Source organism: Macrobrachium nipponense, chromosome 6 (genome assembly GCF_015104395.2).
Source record: "Macrobrachium nipponense isolate FS-2020 chromosome 6, ASM1510439v2, whole genome shotgun sequence".
NCBI lineage: Eukaryota > Metazoa > Arthropoda > Malacostraca > Decapoda > Palaemonidae > Macrobrachium > Macrobrachium nipponense.
The window spans coordinates 57,214,559-57,241,899 of record NC_061108.1 but is presented as its reverse complement, the minus strand read 5'-3'; the positions used below and the strand labels follow the sequence as shown (position 1 = coordinate 57,241,899).

At 42.8% G+C, this 27,341-nt stretch overlaps 1 protein-coding gene across 6 annotated transcripts in view; it reads right to left on the bottom strand.

The window, feature by feature from the left end:
* The window catches only part of LOC135216379 (long-chain fatty acid transport protein 4-like), a 447,308-nt gene that overhangs the window by 96,225 nt on the left and 323,742 nt on the right, over positions 1–27,341 (bottom strand). For all 6 annotated transcript variants that reach the window (XM_064251648.1, XM_064251647.1, XM_064251650.1 and 3 more), the window contains exons 11-12: positions 15,639–15,782; positions 15,263–15,400 (exon numbers count right to left, since the gene is read on the bottom strand). In XM_064251648.1, the coding sequence (XP_064107718.1) occupies positions 15,263–15,400; positions 15,639–15,782 (282 nt within the window). The remainder of the gene's footprint in view (positions 1–15,262; positions 15,401–15,638; positions 15,783–27,341) is intronic.

Below are 27,341 nucleotides of genomic sequence, written 5' to 3'. Positions count from 1 at the left end.
TATTTGAAGGTTGTAGCTTTTCTTATTTCCGAAATAATTGCATATAAAAAATATATATATAAAAAAATTCGACATTCGGTCAACTTTTAACTCGTCAGATATGGTCGAAAACTGCAATTTTAAGCTAATACTCTTACAGTATAGTGATATTCAATCATTTGTCTTCATTTTGAAAGAAATTGGAAGTCTCTTAGGACAATATTTAGATTTATGGTGAATTTTTGAAAAAAATATTTGTTTACGTCCGCGCGTTACGAATTCATGCATTATTTTGTGATAATATTTTCTCTGTGTTGCTTTTATCGTTTTACAATGTGTTATATACCAAAATGATCGCAATGTAGTGTACATTACAACAAAAAAAGTAACTTGTTACCTTTAACCGTTTTGCGCACAGCGCGATTTGAATACAATTATATATGAAATTTCATTTTTGCGCTATCATATATCGCATTATTTATATATGATAATGATAATTTTTTTCATTTCTGATGGTTGCATACTAAACTTCAGGCAATGACAAAAAAAAGGAGCCATAAATGAACTCTTAATCTTGAAAACTAAGGGCGCTGTGATTTAAAAAAAAAAAAAAATTTCCGCTTCCGCGCTCACTCCGAAACCCCTCCGGCACACGGGAGACAATTTTTTATTTACTGCTCCGGCGTAAGAGGGTTAAATAGCATTCAGAGTCTTCCAAAACAAAGTTTTTTGCAGTGACCAAAGCACCTATGCAGGCCATTTGTGGAACACTGTATGACCCTCTGGAGCATTGGATTAAGGCTTGAAAGGAAGCATTGGTGGGCTCCAATATTTCACTCTCCAGTATAACCTCCCTTTTAAATTCTTCCCTCTTCTGTCGGGACCTGTTTGAAGAATTTGTTGTTGCGCAACTCAATGAACTAGCCCAACAACAAGAAGATTGCACAATATATGCTGTTCTTGAAACGGGAATCTGGGAAACAATACTCTTGAGAGTTCCCTCTTCCTAAGCCTAAGAAAGCAGTATGAATTAATAGCCATACAAGCCTCCAGTCACTAAGGAAGAAAAGACAAGAGCAGAAGCAGCCCTTTTGAAGCAGACAAGGACACTCCTACAAGGGTAAAGGAAAACCAACTGGATTTCATATTAAAGGCTGGGGTCATCATATTCAGCTTCATATGCAGTGGAAGTTCTTCCCTTGGGGACCTAGTATAATTTTCATTGGCCTTAGATAGAGATGGTCTTAGCTTCCCCCTTCTCTAAAAGAATTTTTTTCATAAAACTCCCAAAGAGGGGCCAAAGACAAACAAGTGTTTATGTATCACCACTATTCAGTGTCCCCCCATTTATCGCAGAAAATTTGCCTATTCACGGTATTTTTCTATGAGAAATATCCACAAATTCCTGTTGTTTTTTTTTACCAACAAATTCCTGTTGTTTTTTTTTACCAATTTCATCATAATATACACTTTTGTGATAAAACTAGTAAAAAAACCAGGTATAAACATTTTTAGTGGGTTTTTCTTGAGTTTTAACTAACAAAATAGGAGGTTTTAAGCATTTCTATAGGGGTTCCAACTGTTCACGGGTTCTAACTATTCACGGGGGTCTGGTACGCATCCTCCGCGAATACAGGGGGACCACTGTAATACATAACTAACTGAGATGCCATTAACCAATTAGTATTGGCGGTGAAAATCACTAATTTTCGGTTATTGTCAATTTTCGCTTATCAAGCCGTCTGAACATAACCCCCGCCAATAACCAGGGACTACCTGTATAAGTTGGAACTTGCTTAACATAACATTAAAGTACTACCCATACAATATTGGATGGTACTATACTGCGCTGGTAACTTAGTATATCATTGAACTATTAGTTTAATTATCAGTAACCAGTGCTGGAAAGTATATGCTACATTCAACAGAGGAGCCAATATGTATACACATTTTCTATTCTCTTACAACATAAAAACACCAATATTAAAGATAACTGGTGAAATTTCTGCTGTTCTAACACAAGGCTGGTTTAATCTAGATAAAGAAGCAAAGGAAGAGGAAGTGCCACCTGTACAAAAAGGTTTAGTTGTCAAAAGGTGATGAATACAAGGCAATAGTGGGGGAAACTGAGTAAGAGGGTGAAAGCTAACACAGAAATGGAAGAAATAATCATGATACAGGACTAGCAAATGATTAATCACAGAAATATTGATTGTGGGCTCAGGAACTGTACTTGAGTAAATGTAATACTATGTCTACAATCCCTAGATAACTCCATTAGGTCATACACATCACTTCCACCCTCTCCATAATGGTAAATGTGAGCCGGTAACAGTGAGCACTAGTCTTCCAAATATAAATCCATCTGAGAATTCAGGCCAGAGGATGGTTGAGTGAAAGGTGGCAAAGGAGACAGACCTTGGCCCAGAAGACTAACTGACATGGCAGTTCAGAAGGTGGGCTACAGACAGACTAAGGCTCTGACACCTCTCTTGCAGAGAATACTATAAAAGGTTAATCACTATAAGGGGGAAACATAATCTTTATCCATAATATATAGACTCAAATGACTAACCAATAAATAAGAATTCCTCAATTTACTGATGATTTGAATTTCAACCACATAGTGAGCATAGGAATCAATCCATCAGGCAATGGAGAAGCAACATCAGAAACAGAATGACAAGAAAAGATTAAGTAGCCCCACGCATCTCATGATACCTTACAAAATTATTCATCTTCTCACCAAACCACTCATTATCTTCTTCACAATATAAAAAGCACATGTGTAGTTAATATACACACTGTGAACATCATGCACAATCGAAACATTCAGTTTACACAAAACTCAGTCCTGTACAGTACAGCCTAATGCTCTATATCTGCTTGCTGTATAAGACATAATGCAAAAACAGAAAACAAACACAATACCATACCGAAGAAAATCAACCAGAAATAGTCAAAATAATTACTGCCAACGCACACAGTCCCCACAAGGACACAACATAAAGAATTCTGACAATAAAGTAAACATTCCAATGCCACATGATGGGAAACAAGTGATTACAAAGACAGTTGTTAATGATCAGCCAAGCATTTTGAATGTTGATTACAGCTAACACTGTGAAGATATAAGCTAACTTTAACAGTAAGTAAGATTCATTCCAAATAACATAAAGGACCAAGAAAACTGTTCTCACTGGAGCTGACACAGAGGAAGTCATCATGGTCAACTTTTTTTTGCATACTGTACTCCTCCTCCAGCTGTCTGCCAATGGCCCCACTCACTGCTTGTTGCTACTTTTGTTTAACAACTTGATTGTTGATACCACAAAACTGGAGCACCAACAGCAAGTCATAACAACTACATCAGAAATGTGGCAATGACATGAAGGTACAACTTATAAAGTGGGGACTGTTGGAGAAGTCATCAGTGTAACAAGAAAAGTAATCAAAGTGAGTAAAGGAGGGAGCAAGCCAGAGCATCAGACAGTTGGCACATTAACAATTGATGCAGTCAGAAATCTAGATGCAGCATGACTGCTTGATGAAGTGGCCTGATATAGAAGCAGAAAATATATTCTTGCAGTTCAGCAAAAACTGTCTGACATCAAAGGTAGTGAAAATGAATTATCAAAAGACATATGTACTTGCGTAAAGGATGGTTGAAGGCAACACAGTGTAAGAGCACTTAAGTTGTTAAGCACAGTGGAAAGTAAAACAGCAGTGTGTAGACATTGGCAGACTGATGGAGGAGAAGTAAAGTAAGCAAAGAGGTTGAGCAACTGGTAACAGAGACCACCACTAGATCCTTGACCTTGACTGACAAATCAGAAGTCGAACAAGGAAGAGAGGGCCAAAGCATCTATAGTCGATTCATTTAAGGTAGATTCTTGCGCCTACGAGACGTTTGTTTGGCGGCCTCTGATTGGCTGGTAGCGGGAGGCAGACTGCTCGCTCAGCGGGTCATATTTTTGTTTGTAGCTTAGAAAACTAGCAATATGTTTACATTTCTTCATTTATCTCACGTTTTACAAAAGATAGGAAAGTTTTGGTCATACCAAAGGATTTAGTATTAAATGTACAATTAATGAATCTTTTCCTGAAATCAATAAGTTAAAATACAAAGGAATTACAACGAGTAGAAGTGAAGGGAGAAACATTTCATTCTTTATACCTGTTTTTATTCATCATCGGATTTTGCATAATTCACGAGATCAAGATAAAATGAAATCTAGTGTTTTAAAACAATAAAATCACCCTGAATACGCTGGTGCTTTCAGATTTTAAATACGTGTAATATGTAAAGAGAAAATGAAGAATATGTCTTATTATGTTGCATCCGTGCTTGACTCGGTTTGACAGTAGTGCCGAGAGACGCAAGATATCGTGGGGCTGGTCCTCTCCGCTAGAGCTGTTAGCGTGTTGGCAGTTGCCAATTGGCGATGAGAAGTTTGCAGTTTCGAGACTATGTATTTACCGAATTATTATGTAATTACATTTTCTATAAATAAATGCATAGAATTCCCATTATGACTTTCGAACATTTTTACTAAAATATTATATATGTCCGTATTTCTGGACATAGCTGATAAAAGAAAAGTAAATAATCAGATGGATGCATCTGGGTGTTGGCTTCAATTTAGTCTAAGTGAGAAATGTACATGCTTTATGAGGCTCACTGATAAATAACAGAACTTGTTTCTCTGGCCAATAACATCAAAAGCTTATGGTTTTCATATGTTCACTCAATAAACAAAAGTACAAATGTTTATTTCTTACCATAAAATTTGTTGACGATGTAACGAATATAATATACTATCTTTTTCAGAATTGCTTGAGTTACTCTTACACCAGAATGTTTATCTCCTTTATATACATGTTACACTTGACAACATGTCTACAACAATGTTTAGGAAAAATTTGCTTAGTTTTCTCCTGAGGTAGTTGATTATTCTTGAATCACTTAATTCATACCTGAGTTAGAATAGCTCCCGTAACCGTTCCCACAGCCCTGCATAATTGTATACTATATATATAGTACATGTAGGATAATGAGACTAATCAGAAGACTGTTATATCATCATCTTTTTATACAAAAAGAATGGAAATTCATGCAGATATATTATGTCATAAACACAAAAGAAACTCATACACAGTAGGCTTACATTGGTATGTCATTAGGCTATCGATATGAACAAAAAGAAATTAAAATTTTACAAATTTTCTTACGTCATCATTATTTAAAAAAATAAATAAAGGAAAATCATGCATATATACATAATCATGCCATTACCTATTGGAACAAAAAGAATGGGAAATTATAAAGATACATTGATATCCCCTTTTCTATTAAAACCAAGTAAAAAGAATTTATAAACAGATATGTACATTGTTATGCCATTAAATATTTAAAAAAAGGAAACTCATAAGGATATACTGTATTTATGAAATTGCCTATCTAAAAATTGGAAAACTATAGAAACAATGTTAGGTCTTCAACTTAAAAAAAAAAAAAAATAATGGAAAATCATTGATATATATCATCACTGTCAGTGTCATCCTCCCTAATATCAATATCATCACTGTCAGTTTCGTCATCTCCAATGTCAATAACAAAACTTTCAAACATATGCTCTCTAGCAACATCTTTCCTCCTATAATCATCTTCTAATTTCTTAACGTGGTGAAAACATTTCTTCCAGTCTTCTGTTGTAACTTTGTCTATCGCCAGTCTCGTAAGCTGCTCAACAGTTTTCAAAGATTGATTTGCATTAGAGTTATTTTTTCTGATATCCCCCTTTATTTGAGCCCATATAAGTTCTATGGGGTTAAACTGACAATAATATGGTGGCAGTCTGAGCACATCATGACCATTTGCACGGGCTATCTCATCTATCACATACCTCTGTTTTTCTTTGTGACACTTGGCAATCTGCAGCAATTTTGGCTTTGTTGCTGATGGGTCGTGGGTGACGTTATTAGAAGAAAGCCACTGTATGACTTCACTTTTTCTGTTGCTGGTTGTTGGCACTTTATTTTCTATTTTGCTATGGTAGGGAGCATTGTCCATTATGATTAGAGATCTATCTTCTATATTAGGCAATAGTTGTTCCTTAAACCACTTTAAAAACCTTTCATGGTCCATGGAATCATGGTAGTCCCCTTTGGCACCATTTTTTGACCTAAACAACAATAGCGCATCTTTGACAAACCCCTTCTCACTCCCCGCGTGCACCACAATAAATCTTGACCCCTTTCCAGTCTTAAGTTTGGGTCCTATTTCGCCTTCACCCGTTGTCCAACACTGACGTACACATTCATTTTGGTTTATCCAAGTTTCATCAAGGAATACTTCAGGTTTACGTTCAGTTGGACTACAATTCCTATTCTTTTCAATTAACCGTAGGTATTCAGTTCTCGCTGCCACTATATCATCACGTTCCATTAAAATTGCTCTTCCACTCGTCACTTTATTGTACCGGAATCCAAGCCCTCTCACAATTTTCCATAACGTTGTTCTTCCACCATTAAACTTTACCGGGTCTTCCTTCACTTTTTCCAGTAGGGCATCTAACGTTGGGAGCTCTCCTCTCTCGTAAAAAGACAAAATCTCCTTCCGAATACACTCATTTTCAAAATGATATTGTTAGTATACAATAAAGTTTTGTACATACTTACCTGGCAGATATATACTTAGCTTAGGTCTCTGACGTCACGACAGAAAATTCAAAACTCGCGGCACACGCTACAGGTAGGTCAGGTGATCTACCTTACCCGCCGCTGGGAGGCGGGTGTAAGAACCAGTCCCCCTTTCTTGTCAGGTTATTTTCTTCCACCTGTCTCCTGAGGGGAGGCTGGGCGGGCCATCAATCGTATATATCTGCCAGGTAAGTATGTACAAAACTTTATTGTATACTAACAATATCATTTTTGTACATGAACTTCCCTGCCAGATATATACTTAGCTGATTGACACCCTTGGTGGAGGGAAAGAGACACATACTTACTTAGAAAGTGGGGACAACACATGTTAAAGGAATACATAATATAAACCTCTGGTTCTTACCTGATTTAGGCAGAAGACTTGATAGTTACTGTCTATTAGTCTGCGTTGCCTAAAGAGTCTCAGCGAGGGCGTGACCTATGGCTGAAGAACTCTTTGGGTCTACCAATGGGAACTGAGTCCACTTACTTGGCAGAATCCAAGCAGGATCTGGTCAATGGGGATCAACCCGCTTACATGCCAGAGCCTATCACTACCAATTGCAAGGAGCCTCAAGCACAACCGATCACCTAACCAAATACTAACATTAGTATACGAAAGAAGGAGCTGCCTCCTGCAACCTCCTTCGTACAACCAAAAAACTCAAACTTAAAACTAACAGGGAAAAAGGATTAAAAAGGATGTGTTTCAGCTCCCTGCCCCAGCACTGAATCCGCCGATACGTTAAGGGCCACCTAGCCCAAAACACTTATCATACGTAATCGATACGTCCCTTAGGTAGTGATTAGAGAAGACTGATTCACACCTCCAAAAAGTGGCCTTCATAAGGTTTTGTAATGACAAATTCTTCTTGAAAGCCAAAGACGTCGCGATGGCCCGTACTTCGTGCGCCTTGACTTTCAGAAGGTTAAACTGTTGCTGATTGCAAGAAGTGTGTGCTTCTCTAATAATATTCCTGATAAAGAATGAGAGTGCATTTTTAGATAAGGGCCTACTGGGGTCCCTTACAGAGCACCAGAGATTGCTCTCATTAGCAGCAAGTCTTTTCTTCCTCTGAAGATAATATTTCAGGCTTCTCACCGGGCAAAGAGATCTCTCCTCTTCTGTCCCAACTAAGGAGGATAAGCTTTTGATTTCGAAGCTCCTGGGCCACGGCGAAGAAGGGTTTTCATTCTTTGGCTAGGAAAGCCGGAAGAAAAGAGCAAACCGCGGAGCCTCCTTGGAAACCTACCTCACCTTCTAGAGCCTGCAGCTCGCTGACCCTCTTCGCTGACGCTAACGCACAGAGAAAAAGAGTCTTCATCGAAAGGTCTCTGAATGAAGCAGCATGGGGAGGTTCGAACCTTGAGGACCTCAGGAAGAGCAGCACGACATCAAGATTCCAGCTAGGCACTAAGGAGGAGGTTCTTTTAACCGTTTCAAACGATCTGATTAAATCATGGAGGTCCTTGTCCTCAGATATGTTTAATCCTCTATGACGAAAAACTGAGGAAAGCATGCTCCTGTATCCCTTGATGGTGGAGACAACCAACCCGCATTTTCCCTCAGGAAGATAAGGAAATCTGCAATCTGAGTCACAGAGGTACTGGAGGAGGAAACTTTATGAGTCCTGCACCAGCGTTTAAAAACATCCCACTTCGACTGGTAGACTCTAGATGTGGAAGGTCTACGTGCATTGGCAATAGCCCTTGCAGACTTTGCCGAAAAGCCCTTAGCTCTGACGAGACTCTTGATAGTCTGAATCCAGTCAGACTGAGAGCGGGGAGGTTTTTGTGAAACCTGTCGAAGTGGGGCTGTTTGAGCAGATCGACTCTTACAGGTAGGGATCTTGGGACATCCACCAGCCATTCCAGTACCTCTGTGAACCAGTCGTGGGCGGGCCAGAACGGAGCTATCAACGTCATCCTTGTTCCCTCTGACGCTGCGAATTTCCTTAACGTTTCCCCTATAATCTTGAAAGGCGGGAACGCGTAAAGATCCAGATTCCTCCAATCCATCAGAATGCATCTATTGCCACTGCTCTTGGGTCTGCAATAGGGGAGCAGTATAGATCTATCCGCGCATTCCTGGAGGTCGCAAATAGATCGAGATGGGGCCTGCCCCACGTCCTCCACAGCTCCTGGCATACGTCCGCGTGCAGAGTCCACTCTGAGGGAAGGACTTGATTCCTTCTGCTTAGCAGATCCGCTCTGACATTTTCTTTCTCCTGTACGAACCTGGTGAGAAGCCTTATGTTCCTTTCCTCTGACCACAAGAGGAGCGATCTCGCTGTCTCGTACAGGGAGAAAGAGTGAGTCCCCCCCTGTTTCCGAACGTAAGCCAGGGCTGTAGTGTTGTCGGAGTTGATCTGAACATATTTCCCTTTTACAAGGGGTTCGAAGGTCTTGAGAGCTAACCAAATCGCTGTTAGCTCCTTCTTGTTGATGTGCCAGGACACCTGATCCCCCATCCAGGTGCCTGACACTTCTCTCGACCCGAGAGTAGCTCCCCAACCTTTGTCCGAAGCGTCTGCATACAACACTAGGTTGGGGTTCCGAACCTGCAAGGAAAGGCCTTCCCTGAACAATAGAGGGTCTAGCCACCAACGTAGATCCTCCTTTATCTCTTGCGAAATCTTGAACGCAAAGTCCAGGCCTTGAGATTTCCGATCCCAGTTCCTCGTCAGGAAGAACTGTAGGGGTCTGAGGTGCAACCTTCCTAGAGAAACGAATTGCTCCAGCGAGGAGAGTGTCCCCAACAGACTCATCCACTCCCTCGCTGTGCATACATCTTTCTCTAGAAAGATTGCTACCTTCCCCAAACCTCGGGTTATCCTCTCTGGGGGACGGATACGCCCGAAAAACCTGAGAAGCCATCAGAATCCCCAGATAGATACGCTCTTGACTGGGGATTAGCTGTGACTTCTCGAAATTCACTAGCAAACCCAGAGAAGCTGCTAGATCCAACGTCACTCGTAAGTCCTCCAGACATTTCTCCTTGGATTTGGCCCTGATAAGCCAATCGTCCAAGTAGAGGGAAATCCTCACTCCCTCGAGATGAAGCCACTGGGCAACGTTCTTCATCAGTCCTGTGAATACTTGGGGGCCGTGGAAAGGCCGAAGCATAGGGCCCTGAACTGAAAAACGTTCCCTCCCCACATGAATCTGAGATATTTGCGAGAAGAAGGATGGATCGGCACATGGAAGTAAGCGTCCTGAAGGTCCAGCGACACCATCCAGTCCCCGGGACGAAGAGCTGCTAAGACTGATGACGTCGTCTCCATAGCGAACTTCCTCTTCTTCACAAAGACATTCAGGGCGCTTACGTCCAGAACCGGTCTCCATCCTCCTGAGTTCTTGGGAACTAGGAACAGACGGTTGTAGAACCCCGCTGAAAGAGGGTCCTGAACCATCTCTATTGCCTCTTTCTCTAACATCAGCTCTACCGCTAGAGCGAGGGCTTGATTCATTAGTGGGTCTTTGTATTTGGCCACCAGTGCCCTTGGAGTGGTGGTCAAGGGTGGTCTCGAAATAAAGGGAATGAGGTATCCCCTCTTGATGATCGCGAGGGACCAGTTGTCCGCCCCCTTTCGTGCCCAGACATCTGTCAAAGTTCAGAAGTCTGGCACCCACAGTTGTCTGGAGGACACCCGAACTATTTCTTGGCCCTAATAGACCGGGAGAAGGTCCTTCCTCTTCTAGGTGGTCTCGAACCTCTGGAGGAAGAAGAGCGAGACGAAGGTCCTCCTCGAAAGGGTTCTTGCCTACTTTGAGCCTCTTTCTTCGTCTTCTGCTGAAACGAAGGTTTCGGAATTCTAGCCGAGCGAGCTAGCATATCCTGCGTCGCTTTTGCTGATAACGAGCTGGAGATATCGTTAATAGTCTTCTTGGGGAAGAGTTGCGGGGAAAGCTGTGAATACAGCAAGGAAGCTCTCTGTGCGTGAGAAACCGCCTTGGTAAGAAAAGAGCAGAAAACGGCCCTCTTCTTTACCACTCCTGCCACCAAAAAGTGAAGCAATTTCCCCGGAACCGTCTCTCACTGCCTTGTCCATGCAAGACAGAACTGCGTGGAGGTCTTCAGGCGAAAGAGTGTCTTGCTCTTGAGTCCTCTTAGCCAACACTCCCAGGGTCCAGTCAAGAAAGTTAAAAACTTCTAAGACTCGGAACATTCCCTTCAGAAGGTGATCCAACTCGCTCATACCCCACGTCGTCTTCGCAGAATTCAGCGCCGAGCGACGTGCGGAATCGACCAACGAAGAGAAGTCCGAGTCTGCAGAAGAGGGAAGAGTTAGACCCAAGGGCTCTCCTGACTCGTACCAGAACCCCATCTTACCCGTCAGCTTGGACGGGGGAAAAGAAAAACTGTCTTGCCCTTCTCTTCTTTTGAAAGCAACCAGTCGTCAAAGTTCTTCATAGCCTTCTTCATAGACACTGTAGGCTTCATCTTAACGACTGAAGACTTCTTAGCCGTATTGGTCGTTGAAAATAAGGACGGAGGAGACGGAGGAGCAACGGCCGAAAGAGACTCCCCAAAATCTTGCAAGAGGAGGTCTGTAAGTCTCTTATACGAAGAAACCGAAGCATCTTTGGGCAAATCTTCCTCCGAATCAGCAACAAATTCTTCCGAAGAATGACGTCTAGAAGCTCTACTGCCCGGAGGAGAGCTAATCCTTGGAGAGCGCCTGTTCGGAGAGCGCCTACTAGACGAGCGCTACTGGAAGAAAAAACCACCGGGAGAGCGCTTACACGGGGAGCGCCTACCAGGAGAGCGCCTACTTTGAGAGCGCCTCCCAGGAGAGAGCCTACTAGGAGAGCGCCTAGTTGGAGAGCGCCTACTAGGAGAGCGCCTACTTTGAGAGCGCCTCCCAGGAGAGAGCCTACTTGGTGAGCGCCTGCTAGGAGAGCGCCTACTTGGGGAGCGCCTACTAGGAGAGCGCCTACAAGTGGAGGCCCGTCTGTCGGAAACAGATTCTAACTCCACAGAAGAGCGTCTGGATAAGGGAGAGCGCCTATCAGGCTCTCTGCGCCTGCTAGACTCTTGGCGCCTGCCATCCTCAATACGCCTGCCAGGCTCTTGACGCCTGCCACGGGGAGAGAAAACATCCCCAGATGAATCCCTGTCAGAAGCGCGGCGCTTACAAGGCTCTGAGCGCCTATCCAATCGGGAGTGATCTAACGGAGGAGAAAACTTCCGTTGCCGCCTACCAGGCTCTTGGCGCCTACTAGGCTCTTGGCGCCTACTAGGCTCTTGATGCCTACTAGGCTCCGAGCGTCCGTCAAAAGGAGAGTGGCCACCAGGCGAAGAACTCTTCCTTCGCTCCTGACGAAAACGAGGCTCTTGACGTCTGTCAAGCTCTTGACGCCTAACTGAAGAGGAGCGGAAATCCTGAGGAGAGAGCCTGTCTGGCTCCTTACGCCTTACATGCTCACAACTCTTGCTGGGAAGAGAGGAGAGCCTACTCGGAGAAAGATCCCGAGCTCCAGCCTGCACTTCTGACCTCCTACTAACAGGCTCAAAAGCTCTTCTAGCCAAAGGAGATTTAGCCGAAGGAACGTTCTTAGACTTCTTCACCGGAAGTGAGGCGTCCTTCCGACGATGAGAAGTCCCGGCAATAGACTCCGCTAAAGACGCAATCTGCGCCTGCAGACCCGCCAGGATACGCGCAGGAGATCTCTTAAACTCCTCTACAGGGGATGAAGTCCGAGAGCGAACAGGAGAAGCGTAACCGGACGAAATCTTGGTTCTCTTGCGTTCCACTTCTGGCTCTTCCGCGAAGGATTCGGGGCTGGAAGGAAGGGCGCAAGGATCCTTCCAGGGCCTCTTGAGAGGGCGAGACGACTCCGATGCGCTCCATATCTACGCTGAGGAGAAGGCGACGAAGATGACGAGAAGCACTGGCGCAACAACTCCTTCTTCGGTTCGATCCAAGGCAGCCTGGAACGAGCAACAGGAACTGCCGACCCCCGGAGGGGACGCCTGACCGATGGGGGTTCTCCCTAACCTTCCTGCGGCTTTCGACTTTCCTCCTCCACTGGGTCTGGGAGTCTGGAAGAGGTCTAGGCCTGGAAGCGTTAGTGAGCCGGTCAGACGCACCCTCCACTGCACTAGGTGCAGCTCTGCACTGATCACTTGCACTATCATCACTCTTACCTTGTCGAGAGCGAGCGAGGCTCTCCTTACTCCTGATCGAGGCTCTCCCAGAAGCAACTTCCGAAAACGAATCTTCGGGTTCAAAGCTGGGCGCAGGGGCTGAAACTGGAGAAGGAACTACTTCTACTACAGGATTCTCAGCGTCAACTTCACTCACCCTCGATCTACTAGAACTCTTTGAAGAAGCCTTGCGCACCCTATCCTTCTCTAACTTTCTCACATAAGAAGAGAGAGCCTTCCAACCATCCTCATCCAAATTCTCACACTCTTTGCAAGGGTTAATAAAAGAGCATTCATTCCCTCTACACGACTCACTTACCGAGTGAGGATCTAATGCAGCTTTAGGAAGCCTAACTTTACATTCCTTCTCTGAACAAACCCTAAATAAACTAGGTTTCTTAACTTCAAAATCATCCATGATTATAGATATGTAAGAGAAATCCAAAAGAAAAATCCAAAAAACAGTCCAAAAAGCGTATGCCAAGCCAACAAACAAAGTGTACTTCACCAAAATCCAAATCGTCGGCAACGAGAACGAATTTTAACTATCGTAAGGACTGAACAACAGGTGTTGTCCAGCCGGCGACAGAAAATAATCTGACAAGAAAGGGGGACTGGTTCTTACACCCGCCTCCCAGCGGCGGGTAAGGTAGATCACCTGACCTACCTGTAGCGTGTGCCGCGAGTTTTGAATTTTCTGTCGTGACGTCAGAGACCTAAGCTAAGTATATATCTGGCAGGGAAGTTCATGTACAAAAACTATCCACCTTGTCCTTCACTCGGATCCTCTTCCTGGGATATACAGGTGAAGCGAAGGGGACGTTACCACATTCAGATGACTGTCGCTTGATTTTTTTCACTGTGTTGGTTGGCACTCCTGTAGCTTTGGCGGTCTTCTCAAATACTTCATTTCTTGAGTCTGCTCCCCACTGTGAGCTGAAGTAACGATGAACATTCATTATAATGTTGCGAGCTTGACTTGCAAATCTGGAAACGGTGCGACGAATGATGCTGTCATCTTGAGACATCTGCTTGAAAAGAAAAAAAAATCTTGCTTAGTTCGTTGCTGTTTATTGCTCCACTGAGATTATTATTTCATATCACTCAATTAAGTCTCTGATATCTCTTAAGTTTGAAAATATATTCATATAAGAAAATTAGAAACAATATGTTGAAACCAACCTCATTAAAACTAAGGATGAGCTGAAGAGTGCGAAGTAGGTCCGTAGATTTCAAATTCATTCCTGGACTGAATTTCGCGCCCGCGGCCAGCCTACACCTCCAACGATACCAGATGCATCCATCTGATTATTTACTTTTTTTATCAGATATGTCCAGAAATACGGACATATATGATATTTGAATAAAAATGTTCGAAAGTCATAATGGGAATTCTATGCATTTATTTATAGAAAATATAAGGACATAATAATTCGGTGAATACATAGTCTCGAAACTGCAAACTTCTCATATCGCCAATTGGCAACTGCCAACACGCCAACGGCTCTAGCTGAGAGGACCAGACCCAACGATGTGTCTGGGCACTATTGTCAAACCGAGTCAAGCACGAATGCAACATAATAAGACATATTCTTCATTTTCTCTTTACATATTACACGTATCTAAAATCTGAAAGCACCAGCGTATTCAGGGTGTTTTATTGTTTAATAACACAAGATTTTATTTTATCTTGATCTCATGAATTATGCAAAATCCGATGATGAATAAAAACAGGTATAAAGAATGAAATGTTTCTCCCTTCACTTCTACTCGTTGTAATTCCTTTGTATTTTAACTTATTGATTTCAGGAAAAGATTATTTAATTGTACATTTAATACCAAATCCTTAGGTATGACCAAAACTTTCCTATCTTTTGTAAAACGTGAGATAAATGAAGAAATGTAAACATATTGCTAGTTTTCTAAGCTACAAACGAAAATATGACCCACTGAGCGAGCAGTCTGCTTCCCGCTACCAGCCAATCAGAGGCCGCCAAACAAACGTCTCGTAGGCGCAAGAATCTACCTTAAATGAATCGACTATAGACCTGAATACTCATTGTCCTTACAGGTGCAGTAAGTCCTCTAATGATTGTAGTATAAAAAATGGTCTGCTAATCAACCTTGGTAAACATCACAGGTGCAGTTGTGAAAGTACCAGCATAGCACAAAGCCTTGACAAATTCTCTTGGACATAGTTGTAGTTAAATGCAAACAAAAAGTCCACTGATACTACAGATTTCACAATTTCAAAACTGGTGTGTCTGGTGACATGGTAACTGCAATGTGAGCTCAACATAATTGATGAGTTTGTTATGGTTAAATACATGATCTGCAGATATGAATGGTTGCAGATACACCAGACAAGACATTTCAAATTTTTTCAGAACATTAAAAAACAGAAATTGTTATAAGCAAAATATTTACCTGAAAGGAAGGCACAATCTCCCTTTACAAATACATCTCTCACAATCTTCTTGGCTGTTGCTTTTTCATCAGCATAACCATGAAAATCTCGTACAGGGTCATTTTTGACAATCTTCCCAATGAATTCACCTGCTTCACCTAAAAAAAACCATATACCATACAAATATTATTGGTACGGAAATTACTAAAAATTTAAATAATGTTTCAAAACAAAATCTTAGCCAAAACAAAAAATTAAAGCTTTGTATTGTTGAATTCAAGTAATTGTATTGAAAATATTTCCTATTAATTAATATTGAGGAAACTTCAGGACCAAATACACCACAAAATTCAATTTAACCTCACATCAAATATTACTGAATACCAATTTTCTCACCTGGCTGACATTTGACACATAAACCATTGGCATCACGAACAATTTCCTTTGTTTCTTCATCTATCTTTAAGAGTGCCACAGGATATACTTTTGGGAACAAGACAGACACGAATCCAACAGCTCCAGCCTTGCCATCCATATTTACTGGAATACAGAACTTGTTAATAGGAACTGTAAAGGAAATAGTACATACTTGCCATCAGGCAACTGCTTAGTACACATGGCAATCAACATCATCATTATCATTACTGTTTTTACACAAGATTTTTCTTTTGCAGGGGAGGACATGACCTGAGGACTCTCCACTCTCTTTTGCATTGTGCAATTTCTCCAAATAACTATCATTTCTAGATCTTCATCTGGGTTCCTTTCTCAGCAATTTTCTCAACTTTCCTGCTGGTTTTTGACTGACTACCCTCTATCTGCTACTTTCTTGCTAAATGCTCTTCTCATCACATGTTCTAACCATCTGAATCTTTGCAATCCAAGTCTATTTGTTAAGCTGAGACAACACATCTCTCCATAAATTCCCAATGTGTAACATGATCTTCCCATAAATCTTAGAATTTCATTGTTGAATCTGCTCAGACTTGTTTTCATTTAATTTGTAAGTGCCCACATCTCTGCTCCACAGAGTAATGCAAGCATTATATATGCATCATAAAGTTCTGCTACTTACTTACATAATACTCTTACTCATTGTGATCTAGCAATTTCTTTCCGGCCTAACCATGTTTTTGCTCATTTCTTGTTGCCACCTCAACCACTCCATCACAATCCTGTATATCCCGAAGGTAACTGGTATGTTTTACCTACTCCAAGGAAGGCCATATTCCAACCGTGTGGTCCTTCTCTTTGCAATCTGATCTACTAACAAATTTTGGGCATCACAGAATACACTATACATACTGCATACTGAAAGATACATGGTGTTACGTAGCATGTAAAATGCAACCAGAGAGAAGAAAAGACCCTTCTACTTTTGGCAGAGGACAGAAAAGGAAGAGGTCAGACAGGCTGGCCTGAAGGATTGGAATGGAATGGAATACATTAGCGCTGGGACTAATGAAGTCATTCAGTGCTCTGATGAAAGAAAATAACATTTAACACATATATAAACATATGCAGAGCATCTTTTACACTGGTATGCACACACAATATATTTGTAAGTTTACATACACAAAATAAAAAATATTAACAATGATGATAATCACGATAAAGTAAAGACAATTTTAAAAATTTGTATTTCTTAAAAAGTTTATAAAGAATATGTAAGATGTGTATATTTTCATGATTCATTTTTAATTTTTATATTTGATTGAAAACTAAAATTCTTAAAAAAAAAAAAAAAAAAAATTGGTCTTATAAAATGTGTTGAAGATTCTGACAAAATTATACTTATCAATTTATGTAGTTCCAAAACTTGACAGCCTGTGCTGATTATACTTTTGATGATCACACAACTAATGTTTAATTGTTAACATTACTTACTCTCAGAACATTCAGGAGGAGGGTCATGTGGATTATTCATTAAATGTCCAAGATTCAGATGAGTAAGACCTAGTAATTGAAGATGTCAGAATTACTTGCGTATGCCTCTCTTTTTTATATGATGAGCTCCATTTTCCAAAGCTAGGTTTTAATTGCTTAAGGGGGCTGGCCGGTACCCCTATATATGAGAGTATAGGGCAAATAATGCAGTCATGAAAAAATTCACGGAGCTTTGTATGGCAAAAGAGAATGCGTATACAAAATATTTAGTCAAAATTCCTCTTACTTTTGTAGTTACAGGGTAATTAGTAAACGTAACTCAATAAGCCAAAAAACATTGAGCCGTACAAGAAAATGCAATATTTCTTCTGTTATCGTAAATTTCGATAATTATTGTCAAATAAATTGTGAGCAATGGCATCTTTAGAGATTCCATAAGTTGCAGAAGGGAAGGTTGACAGCTTACTTCCGTTCAGTGCGAGAGGAAACATAAAAGTTTGTACACGTTAGAGTTTCACTTCTGACGTTCGCTTGCTTTTACATCAGTTTATCTTTGTTTTGGCAAGAATTTCATCATGCCAAAGAGGAAAAGACAACTTGCTAACATAAAGAAGAAGAAAATTCACTGTAATAAGCCAAGTTAGTGAAGGAGAGAGAGTGTTGCATAGGAAGGAGTGCCTCGTCTTGCCTGACGCAATGCCCCAGGGTACGATATATGAGCAAAGGGATCTTCATTTATGATTAAATTATGATCAATAACATAGTTTTGGTTTAATAATACCCAATAATCATTATTTATTAACAGTCTTTATAAAAATAGAAAGGAAAACTTTGAATAGCCGTGTCTCAAAACTATACTATTGACCTTCAAATTCTATCTTCTCACCTAGTTTTAAAGCTATAGCATTGAAATTTGGTATATAACTTAGAAAGACATTTTAGAACAATCAAATCAAGCCCTTTTTTCAAAAAATTTTTTTTCGTTTTTGTTTCTCTAAATTTTTCTCCTGATTTATAGGGTTTATTTTTTACCATAATGAAAAATTCATATCTAGCAAAAAAAAATGACTTAGAAAAAAAAACTCCTCATTTAATTGGAGTTCTGCATCAGGTCTATATATAGTAGTAATCCCAGGTCTTAATATTAAATATCAAGGGAGGAGATAGAATTTGAAAAATGGTTATTTTCGGGATAAATCGCCGTGGCGTCACAAAACCGAAGGTCAGAGGCAAAAATCATATGTGGTTTGGAGATGTCCCAAGTCACCTTATTAAGTGGTATGAATGTCAAAGTACTGTCCTTAAAAAATGGTATTGGCCAGCCGGCCCCCTTAAATTTGCTATTTTCAATATAGTACCTGTTTCTACATTTTATATAGTTACTAATAGGGATGTTTTCGTTATCTATTCTCATCATATAGACTGCTTCTTTAACTGCTTTATCAGCCTTTTTGTTTCCTTTAATCCAACATAATACTATTTCTAGATTTTTCCATTATGTATTATATAATTTATGGAGTGAAAACTGAATCTGATGAGCAAGGTTATTTTTTGGGTTGTAACCAAGTGGATTCTATAGCACTTGTTGAATTACTAGAAATCACAAATTTATTAAATGTTACTTCCTTTATAATTGTCATTGCTGATATGACTGGACACAACTTTACTAAAAGACTGAGGCATTGTCAGGAAGAGAGAACTTGTTTGTTTTGTTTTGAGATATTGCTGCATAACCTACTCCATACTGTGATTCAGACCCCTCTATGTATAGTGTATGAAAGTGTTTATTTTATTCATAGTCCAATGGGGTGGTAATTATACCGTCAGGAGATATTTGTAAACTATTTATACCCAGTGTCTCAAACAATCTATTAGCTCTAATTGGGAAAGGAGGTGAATGACTGTTTATAAAAGGGATTTTGACGTAGGAAAAATCTATTTCTGGGTGATTGGCTCGTGTCGCCCTATGAAAGTATCCTTAATATCATTCTTTCTAGGTAAAATTAATCTAAAATTACCAGAGAAAAACAAAATTAAGAAAATGTCAGTAAAACTGACTCGCACACTCTATAAAAGAAGTGTCGGTATGAGAATAGGGGCGAGTGGGATCACTACCACGAGTCATTCACCATTTAGACCTTCCAATCTAAAATCCCCACCAGAGAGAGCTGATACTAAAGGGTGATGCGGCCGCTACTACTACTACTACTGACGCCACGGACAGCAGCGCCCCTAGCGGTCATCCTTAATCAATGAACATCTTGTCCTGCAGGGTGGGTAAACAAAGACAGGGTGGGTTTCATAGGGCGACACGAGCCAATCACCCAGAAATAGATTTTTCCTACGTCAAAATCCCTTTTCTGGGCTCAGCTCGTGTCGGCCTATGAAAGAGTACCAGAGAAACAGACAAGATGGGAATAAGGACAAATGAAAACCAGTTGTAAAAAAGAGGTATATAATATAAGTGAATCAGGGACATTACAGTATACAAACTAAGTACTTAAAGCTAACTTATCCCTAAAACATGACATGATAAAGAAAGCAAACAATATAAAGTACTTAAAATTAACTTATATTAAACATAGTAATATCCAGTAATGCAATGCAAATTAACAAAATAGATTCACTTAAGTAAGATATTTACATAATATACAAACACATTGTGTCCTACCCTAGCATAAAAATAAGGGTAGGGACACTGAAGTACATTATAAGTACATAGTGTGGATGTCCCTAGCAAAAAAATAAGGGACAATCCACCAAAATGATCTCAGCGGCTAAGGCTAGAGTATCCGAGTAGCATGGCAATAGGGTCAGGCATGTTGGACGAGGTAGGTAGAAAGGAGACCTGGATCTATACTATGACTACTATACAGAATCAGGAGAAACAATGTTTCCCGCTGCTACTGCAGAAAATTTTAAAGATTCCAAGGACTTTAGGTAGTGACGTTTAAAGACTGTGGGAGATTTCCATCCAGTATACTTTATAAGATCCTCAAAGTTCATATGTTGAAAGTAGTTAATTGAGGTGGCTACTCCTCTGATGTCATGTGCTTTTGGAAATGAATCAGGATTGGCTTGTTTAATGAAGTAAAGGATCTGTTGTCTAATTCCTTTTACTGATAAAGTACCACCTTTTTCTCTCATAAAGAGAGAACCTGAGGATCTTGAGGATGTGCGAGATAGAAAGGCTCTTAAAGTTGATACTGGGCAAAGAGAAGGATCTTGCGGAAGTGGGATGACTTTCCAAGGAGCCCACCTTGCAAGAGGATCCTCATTTTTAGCCAAAAAGCTACGATCCGGCGCAAGCAGAACTTCTCCTGAGGGGAGGAATTCCACATGACCCGCATCTCTGGATAGAGCCGACAGTTCCGAAATTCTAGCTCCTGAAGCTAGGCTTAATAAGAATAACGTCTTTCTAAGAAGCATTATGAATGTACAAGACGAGTTGTCAGTATCTGAGGCTAGTTTGAGGACAACATTTAAGAACCATGAGACTGCAGTAGGCCTTTGAGAAGGTCTAAGTCTAGCACAGGCTTTAGGAATAGACGTAAAATAAGATTCTGTTAGGTCTATCTGGAAACCCAACTGAAAGATCTTCCTCAAAGCCGATTTATGAGTAGTAATAGTGCTAGCTGCTAAACCTTTTTCAAACAAGGATCTGAAAAAGGATATAGCTAAGTTAACTGTCATGGTTGTAGTGTTTGATTCTTTCAGGAAGGATGCTAATTTTTTAACAGCTGAGTCATATTGTCTAATAGTTGACTCTCTCTTATCTGATTATAGGAAGAGAATGTTTTGTGGATCAATGTTAGCATCTTTGTTAGCCGCAAACTTCATGAAGTCCATAAAGTTAGGGTCTGAAGAATTCCTGAGGAAGCGAACACAGTCCTCATTTGTACTGATTGTGACAGCTTGGGATTGGGAATCCGTTGAGGTCGGAGACCCAATTCCAGAAGCAGAGGATACCAGTTGCTCTTGGGCCAGTCTGGAGCAATCAGAGCTACTAGTCCTTGAAAGTCCTCAGCTTGCTCAAGACTTTCAAAAGAAGATTCACTGGAGGAAAAACATAAATTTTTCTCCACTGATTCCAATCTAACGACAGGGCGTCCGTGGCATAAGCCAGAGGGTCCAGGTTGGGGGCCACATAGCAAGGGAGCTTGTGGTTCGCTTGTGAGGCGAAGAGATCCACTTGGAGACCTGGGACTCTCCGGCATATCCACTGGAATGACCTGTCGTCCAGGGACCATTCTGATTCCAGAGGGACCGACCGGGACAAAGCGTCTGCTATCACATTTCTTACCCCCGCCAGGTGAGTGGCGGACAGATGCCATTTGTGTTTGTCTGCTAGTGCAAAGATGGCTATCATGACATGGTTCACATGTTTGGATTGGACCCCGGGCCCTCCTCTGTTGATGCAATGAACTACCACTGCACTGTCCAAAACTAGTCTTAGATGAGACTTTTTCGGGGGAAGAAGTCTCTTCAGGGTAAGAAATACTGCCATTGCTTCCAAGACGTTTATGTGAAGCTGGCGGAACTGAACTGACCAAGTTCCCTGTACTTGCTTGAATTGAGAATATCCCCCCCACCCGGACAGGGAGGCATCCGTGTGAATGGTTAACACTGGAAGGGGATATTGAAGGGGTACTAGTTTGGCCAGGTTCTTCACTTTTGTCCATGGATGGAGCTGATTGCGAAGGATCTGTGGAATTACTGACAACTTGTCTCGAGATTTGGCGTTTGCTCTTGATCGCCAAACTCGGTTTATATCTTTCAGCCTTGCTTTCAGGAGGATGTCTGTCACTGAGGCAAACTGAAGAGAACCTAGGATTCTTTCCTGGGTTCTCCTTGATGTTTGTTTGCATTTGAGAAATTGTTTCACAGACTTGGCTATTTCTTTCCTTTTGGCCACTGGAATTGACAGATTGTGGGAAGACAAATCCCATTGGATTCCTAGCCACTGAAAACGAGACTCTGGAGTAAGTCTGGATTTTGTCTTGTTTATCTGGAACCCCAGATGTTCCAGAGATTGAACTACCTTTTTTGTGGCTTTGAGACATTCCTCGACCATTGGTGCCCAGATCAACCAATCGTCGAGGTATGCTGCTACCATTATCCCTTGAGTTCTCAACTGTTGAACTACCACTTCTGCTATTTTCGTGAATACCCTGGGGGCTACATTCAGACCGAAGGGCATCACTTTGAATGAGAACGTCTGATTTCCTAGTTTGAAGCCTAGGAATGGGCGGAAGTGCCTGGCTATAGGGATATGATAGTATGCGTCTGTAAGATCGATGGAGCATGTGACGGCCCCACGGGGAAGTAAAGTCCTTACTTGCGAGATGGTAAGCATTTTGAACTTGTCGCAACGAATGAAAGAGTTTAGCTTTGACAAGTCTAAGATTACCCTTCTTTTTGTTGAGCCTTTCTTTGGCACGCTGAATAAGCGACCTTGAAATTTTATATGCTTGACTCTCGCAATAGCTCCTTTCTGAAGGAGTTCCTCCGCGTAATCTGTCAATTCCTTTGATGGTTCCTGATAAAATGATTTGATTGGAGGAGGATCTTGATCCAACTCCAACCCAATCCCTTGGACACGATGCTCTGTGCCCATTTGCTGAACCCCCACCTGTGACGGAAGAGGAACAGCCTCCCTCCTACCTGGGGAGCCTCACTGTTGTTGGGCGGGTTGACCTCCGCGCCCTCTTCTGAATTGCCTTCCCCTTGCCGCTCTCCCTGTGCCACGCTGGCGAAAGTGGCCTCTCGCCCTGCTACCTCTCGAAAGCCTATTAAAGGCTGGGTAAGCTTGACCTTCATACATAGAGTTGAAGGCCGGCGAGACTGCGTAGGAGGTTGAGGGTTGCGACTGAGGGGACAACAGGAGGATGGGTTGGGCCTGTTTCGAAGTCGATGGTTGTCCCTGTTGGGTAACTGGGACGACCTGAACGAACTGCTGTTGCTGCTGATGTTTCTGGTAAGGCTGGAACCTTCTACCAGACTTCTTGAGTTTCTTACCAGCAGCAGGGGCGGGTTCTTGCTTCCTCTTAGAAGAGATGCCCCACCTAGCCCTAAGGCTCTGGTTGAGCCTAGCAGCCTCGTGGTGCACCTCATTCACAGCGGACTCTGGGAAGAGGTCCGCCCCCCACATGCTGGAAGCCAGGAGTCTATTAGGTTCGTGCCTAATAGTGCACTCCTGCAGAACATGCTTTCGGCAGTTCCTCCTAGCTTGGAAGAAGTCGAAAGCATCCGTCTGAACTGTTTGAAGCTGAGACTTGGCCAGAATCTTGAATAGCGGTTCTGTGCCATACGACAGTGCCGCCATTTCAGTGATAATCAAGGAGTTGAGGGACCTCCAAAACCTAGTTCGAGCATCGAACTCTGCCTGAATCAAAGTATCAGGCAGCCTTGGAAGCTTTTCGCCAAACTGGTCCATTGCGCAGTCTGGCTTAAGCTTACCAATCGTGAATGTGGCAGGCAAATTCTCCCACAATTCTCCAAAGGCTGGAAAGAGCGGAGAAGTAGAATCAGCTTCCCTCAGCTGTGGCATGGGCTCATCCTTGAGGACTGCCTGAAGAGTCGCTTCCACTATTTTGGTAGCGAACGGAAGAGAAGCCTCCTCCTCCGTCGCAAAAATAGTGAAAGGACTCTTGAAAGCCTGGAGCTTAGTGTTGGTACACTCCCAGTCCTCCAGGCAGTGAACCCATTCCCGCTGTGCGTGCTCTCTACTATATAGCACGTTTTCTCGGGAAATCTTGTCCTCCCTAGTGAGGGCCGCCACGGTCAGCCTAGCATATCCAATGAAAGGCTGAGTTAATCCCGGAGGATAAAACTCGAAGTCCTCAATCCTTCGAGTTCCACACTCCGGGACAGAGATCATACCGTCCTTAAATGGAGCGTAAGCGGCCACTCTCCATGGGTTATCCATGGAGAAGGCTGGTAGAGACTCATATGGAGGTAGCTGGAGAATGCCAGTACCTGCTACTGGGGAGATTGGTTGAGGAGCCTGAGAAAGCCCAGCTACTCAGTCCTCATTCTCTCTAACTCTGTTAGAGAGATCTTGGATGGATTGGCCCAACTGACTGAGGGTGTTTGACAGCTGCGCAAACATCTGTTCAAACCTGGTTCCGAGGGCGGAGACCTGCGAGCCGACCATCTCTCCCACCTGTTGCATCACCACTGCTGAGAAGGCAGTGGGATCAAAGGAGCTCGGTCCCGCTACTCCAACCGGCGTTGCCGGAGTGGATGCGGTGGAGGCCGGAGAAGGCGTTGGCTCGGCTGGAGCGCGAGCCTTCTCTTTAGAAGCCTTGCTTCTAGAGCTCTTGGAGTACGAAGAGCTCGGCTTAGCCTTCACCGCGTCAGCATAGGAAGTCGAAGACTTCTTTGCTGAAGAAGACGACGACGACTTCTTAGAAGTTGTCTTGTGGAGGGTCTTCTGTTCTCTCTGTCCCTTCACCTTTGGGGGTACAGAGAGAGCGGGAGAGCGGGCAGGGATCTCAGATCCCGTAAAGCCTTGAAAAGAAGCAGTAGAAGGGACAGGAGAAGATCCAGGAGCGCCCAAGGAAAGACCTTGGGCGCCCGACACACCTACCTCAACCAACAAATCCTCCGCCCTTACCGCCATAGGTTCAATGTTCAGGTCCAAAGTTGCGACGTCTGGGACCGGCTCCTGCGTGGCCGCGGACCCGAACGACTGCTGCACCTCTTGCTGTATGGAAGCGATGAGAGGGGCTGCCGAGATGGGATCAACGTATCCTGTTGACTTGCCGCCGGGGAAGATCTGAACGGCCAGCTTCTTATCTAAGATGTACGGCTGGCCCTTGGCGGCGTTCTTCCCGAAGCCGCCCACCCAAGCCTTCAGGGTTGCTAAGGCGACTTCCTTCACGGCGGCAGCCTGAAAGAGAAGGCGAAATGAAGCTTCTAGTGGCGGGGACGGGGTTTAACAAGCTTATGACTAAGTGTTATTAGTAATACGATAAAGAAGTCTAAAAGTCGACTTACCCCCCCCACCAGCTGACTGACAAGGTCATAGCAAATGGTGCAGGCTTCTGGGTGCCAGACGATCATAGCGTTGTGGGTCGTGGCACATGGGGCGTGAGTCCTGCACTCATCGTGGGCGCAGGGGTCGTAAAGCGTCGCGTTACACCCCAGGACCTGACAGTTGGTAGCCTGTAAGTGGAAAGATACATAAGTATCAGGAGAACACTTACAGCCTAACAATTGCTCCGCTGCATGCCGGAGCGTGAAAGTTAGATTAAACCAGAGCCCCGCCATAATACGTGTGGTAACTAGGCGGTTGGAGTTGTCTAAGGCTACGCCGGAGACAGGAGAAAATATCCAACCAGGTGTGGTGGTGAGCCATGAAACCACGACGGAGAACGACGGAGATGGTATACACAAAGTTAGTTAATACTAAAATTCACCGTAAAATTAGGGTACATCCTTATATTTATAACGAAATATATATAAATCTTTTCCCCGTCTACTAGAAGAGTGCCCGGGTAAGAAGCAAGCTCTCCTCCGGTAGCGGGAAAAAGGCAGGATATAGTAGGCAAGCAACAGACCACTAGTAGTGACCACCCCGCCCGCTGGCGGAGCCAGACGAACTATAACCAGGCTCCGTTCGTTACAGTAGGGGAAAGGTGGGACTGAGCAATGGGGGGGGGGGGGGGGGGGGGGGGGGGGGTTTCCCGGCGTAACGCAGCGGGAGAGAGAGAGGGAGGGGGTGGCCTACTCCTCCCCGTCCCTACAACTACCCGCTCGGTGACCCGGTACCCGAGACAAGTGGTCGCCCTATACCCCAGCTGGGAGGGAGCTCCTGGCCTCCTCAGAGAAAGAGGGAGGAAGGCTACTGTGGTTGTCATGGTAACCAAGGAGTCCCCCAGACCCCTCCCTATACCTGGTAGGGAGGGAAGGGGAAGGGTAAGGTGCTATGGAACACGTGACCGCAAGTGGCCTAAGCCGTGATAGCAACACAACCGTGGAAGGGCCACGTGAACCAGACTGTACCAACACATGGGACATGCACCTAGGCTAGCCTACCTAACACCCTAAATAAAACAAAATAAAAATACATCGTAAAAGAGGAAGACACTTTTAGTAAAAGAAAAAGAAGCCCAGGAGGAGGCAAACTGTTCCGAGGAACAGTTGACTACTCGGAGCCAGCGATAGCCGATGAAGAGCAAGAGCCGGGATGCTGGGCCAGAAACACAGAATAGCCCTAAATACCAAACTAAGAGAAATGGTAAAAGGGCTGTCCTAGCTATAAAAACGATGTAATAAACGATGAACGTGATGTAGTAAGCCCATAAGTATAAGAAGTCCCAGTATGGGAGACCGGGAATTCTTAACATGAGGCGGCATGGCGCCGCCACGAGTCAACCGGGAGACCGTATATGACCTATTAGAAGGAAAATACTGGTCCCTGGAAGACTAAAATAAGGTAAAATACTACTTATGAGGCACTTAACTTAGCCGATGCGATGGCAGCACGTTCCATGATGAATAAAAGTGGTAAATCCCAAGAAAACACAGCACGAGAGAAAAAAGCGTACAACGTGTAAGTCTAAAGATTAAGGATAACCGCTAGGGGCGCTGCTGTCCGTGGCGTCAGTAGTAGTAGTAGTAGCGGCCGCATCACCCTTTAGTATCAGCTCTCTCTGGTGGGGATTTTAGATTGGAAGGTCTAAATGGTGAATGACTCGTGGTAGTGATCCCACTCGCCCCTATTCTCATACCGACACTTCTTTTATAGAGTGAGCGAGTCAGTTTTACTGACATTTTCTTAATTTTGTTTTTCTCTGGTAATTTTAGATTAATTTTGCCTAGAAAGAATGATATTAAGGATACTTTCATAGGCCGACACGAGCTGAGCCCAGAAATATATCTCCTAGATCAAATTGTGTTTCTGTATATGAATCACTTCTCTTGATTCTTAATGCACTTTTCATTGTTACTAGGTCTCTATGGAGATACAGTGGTAGTTCGCCACATTCAACTTGAACAGAGGAGACTGGTGAGGATCTAAATACTCCTGTGCATTGTCTTATGCCTTTATTGTGAATTGGATCTATGTATTGTTTTCAGTCATGCATCTGATGCTGAACCAAACACATTTTCACTTTCATAATCAATGATTGATAGCACCGTTGCTTTATGCAGTATTACATATGTCTATCAGCTCCCCAATTGGTATGAAGTAGTTTTTTAAAT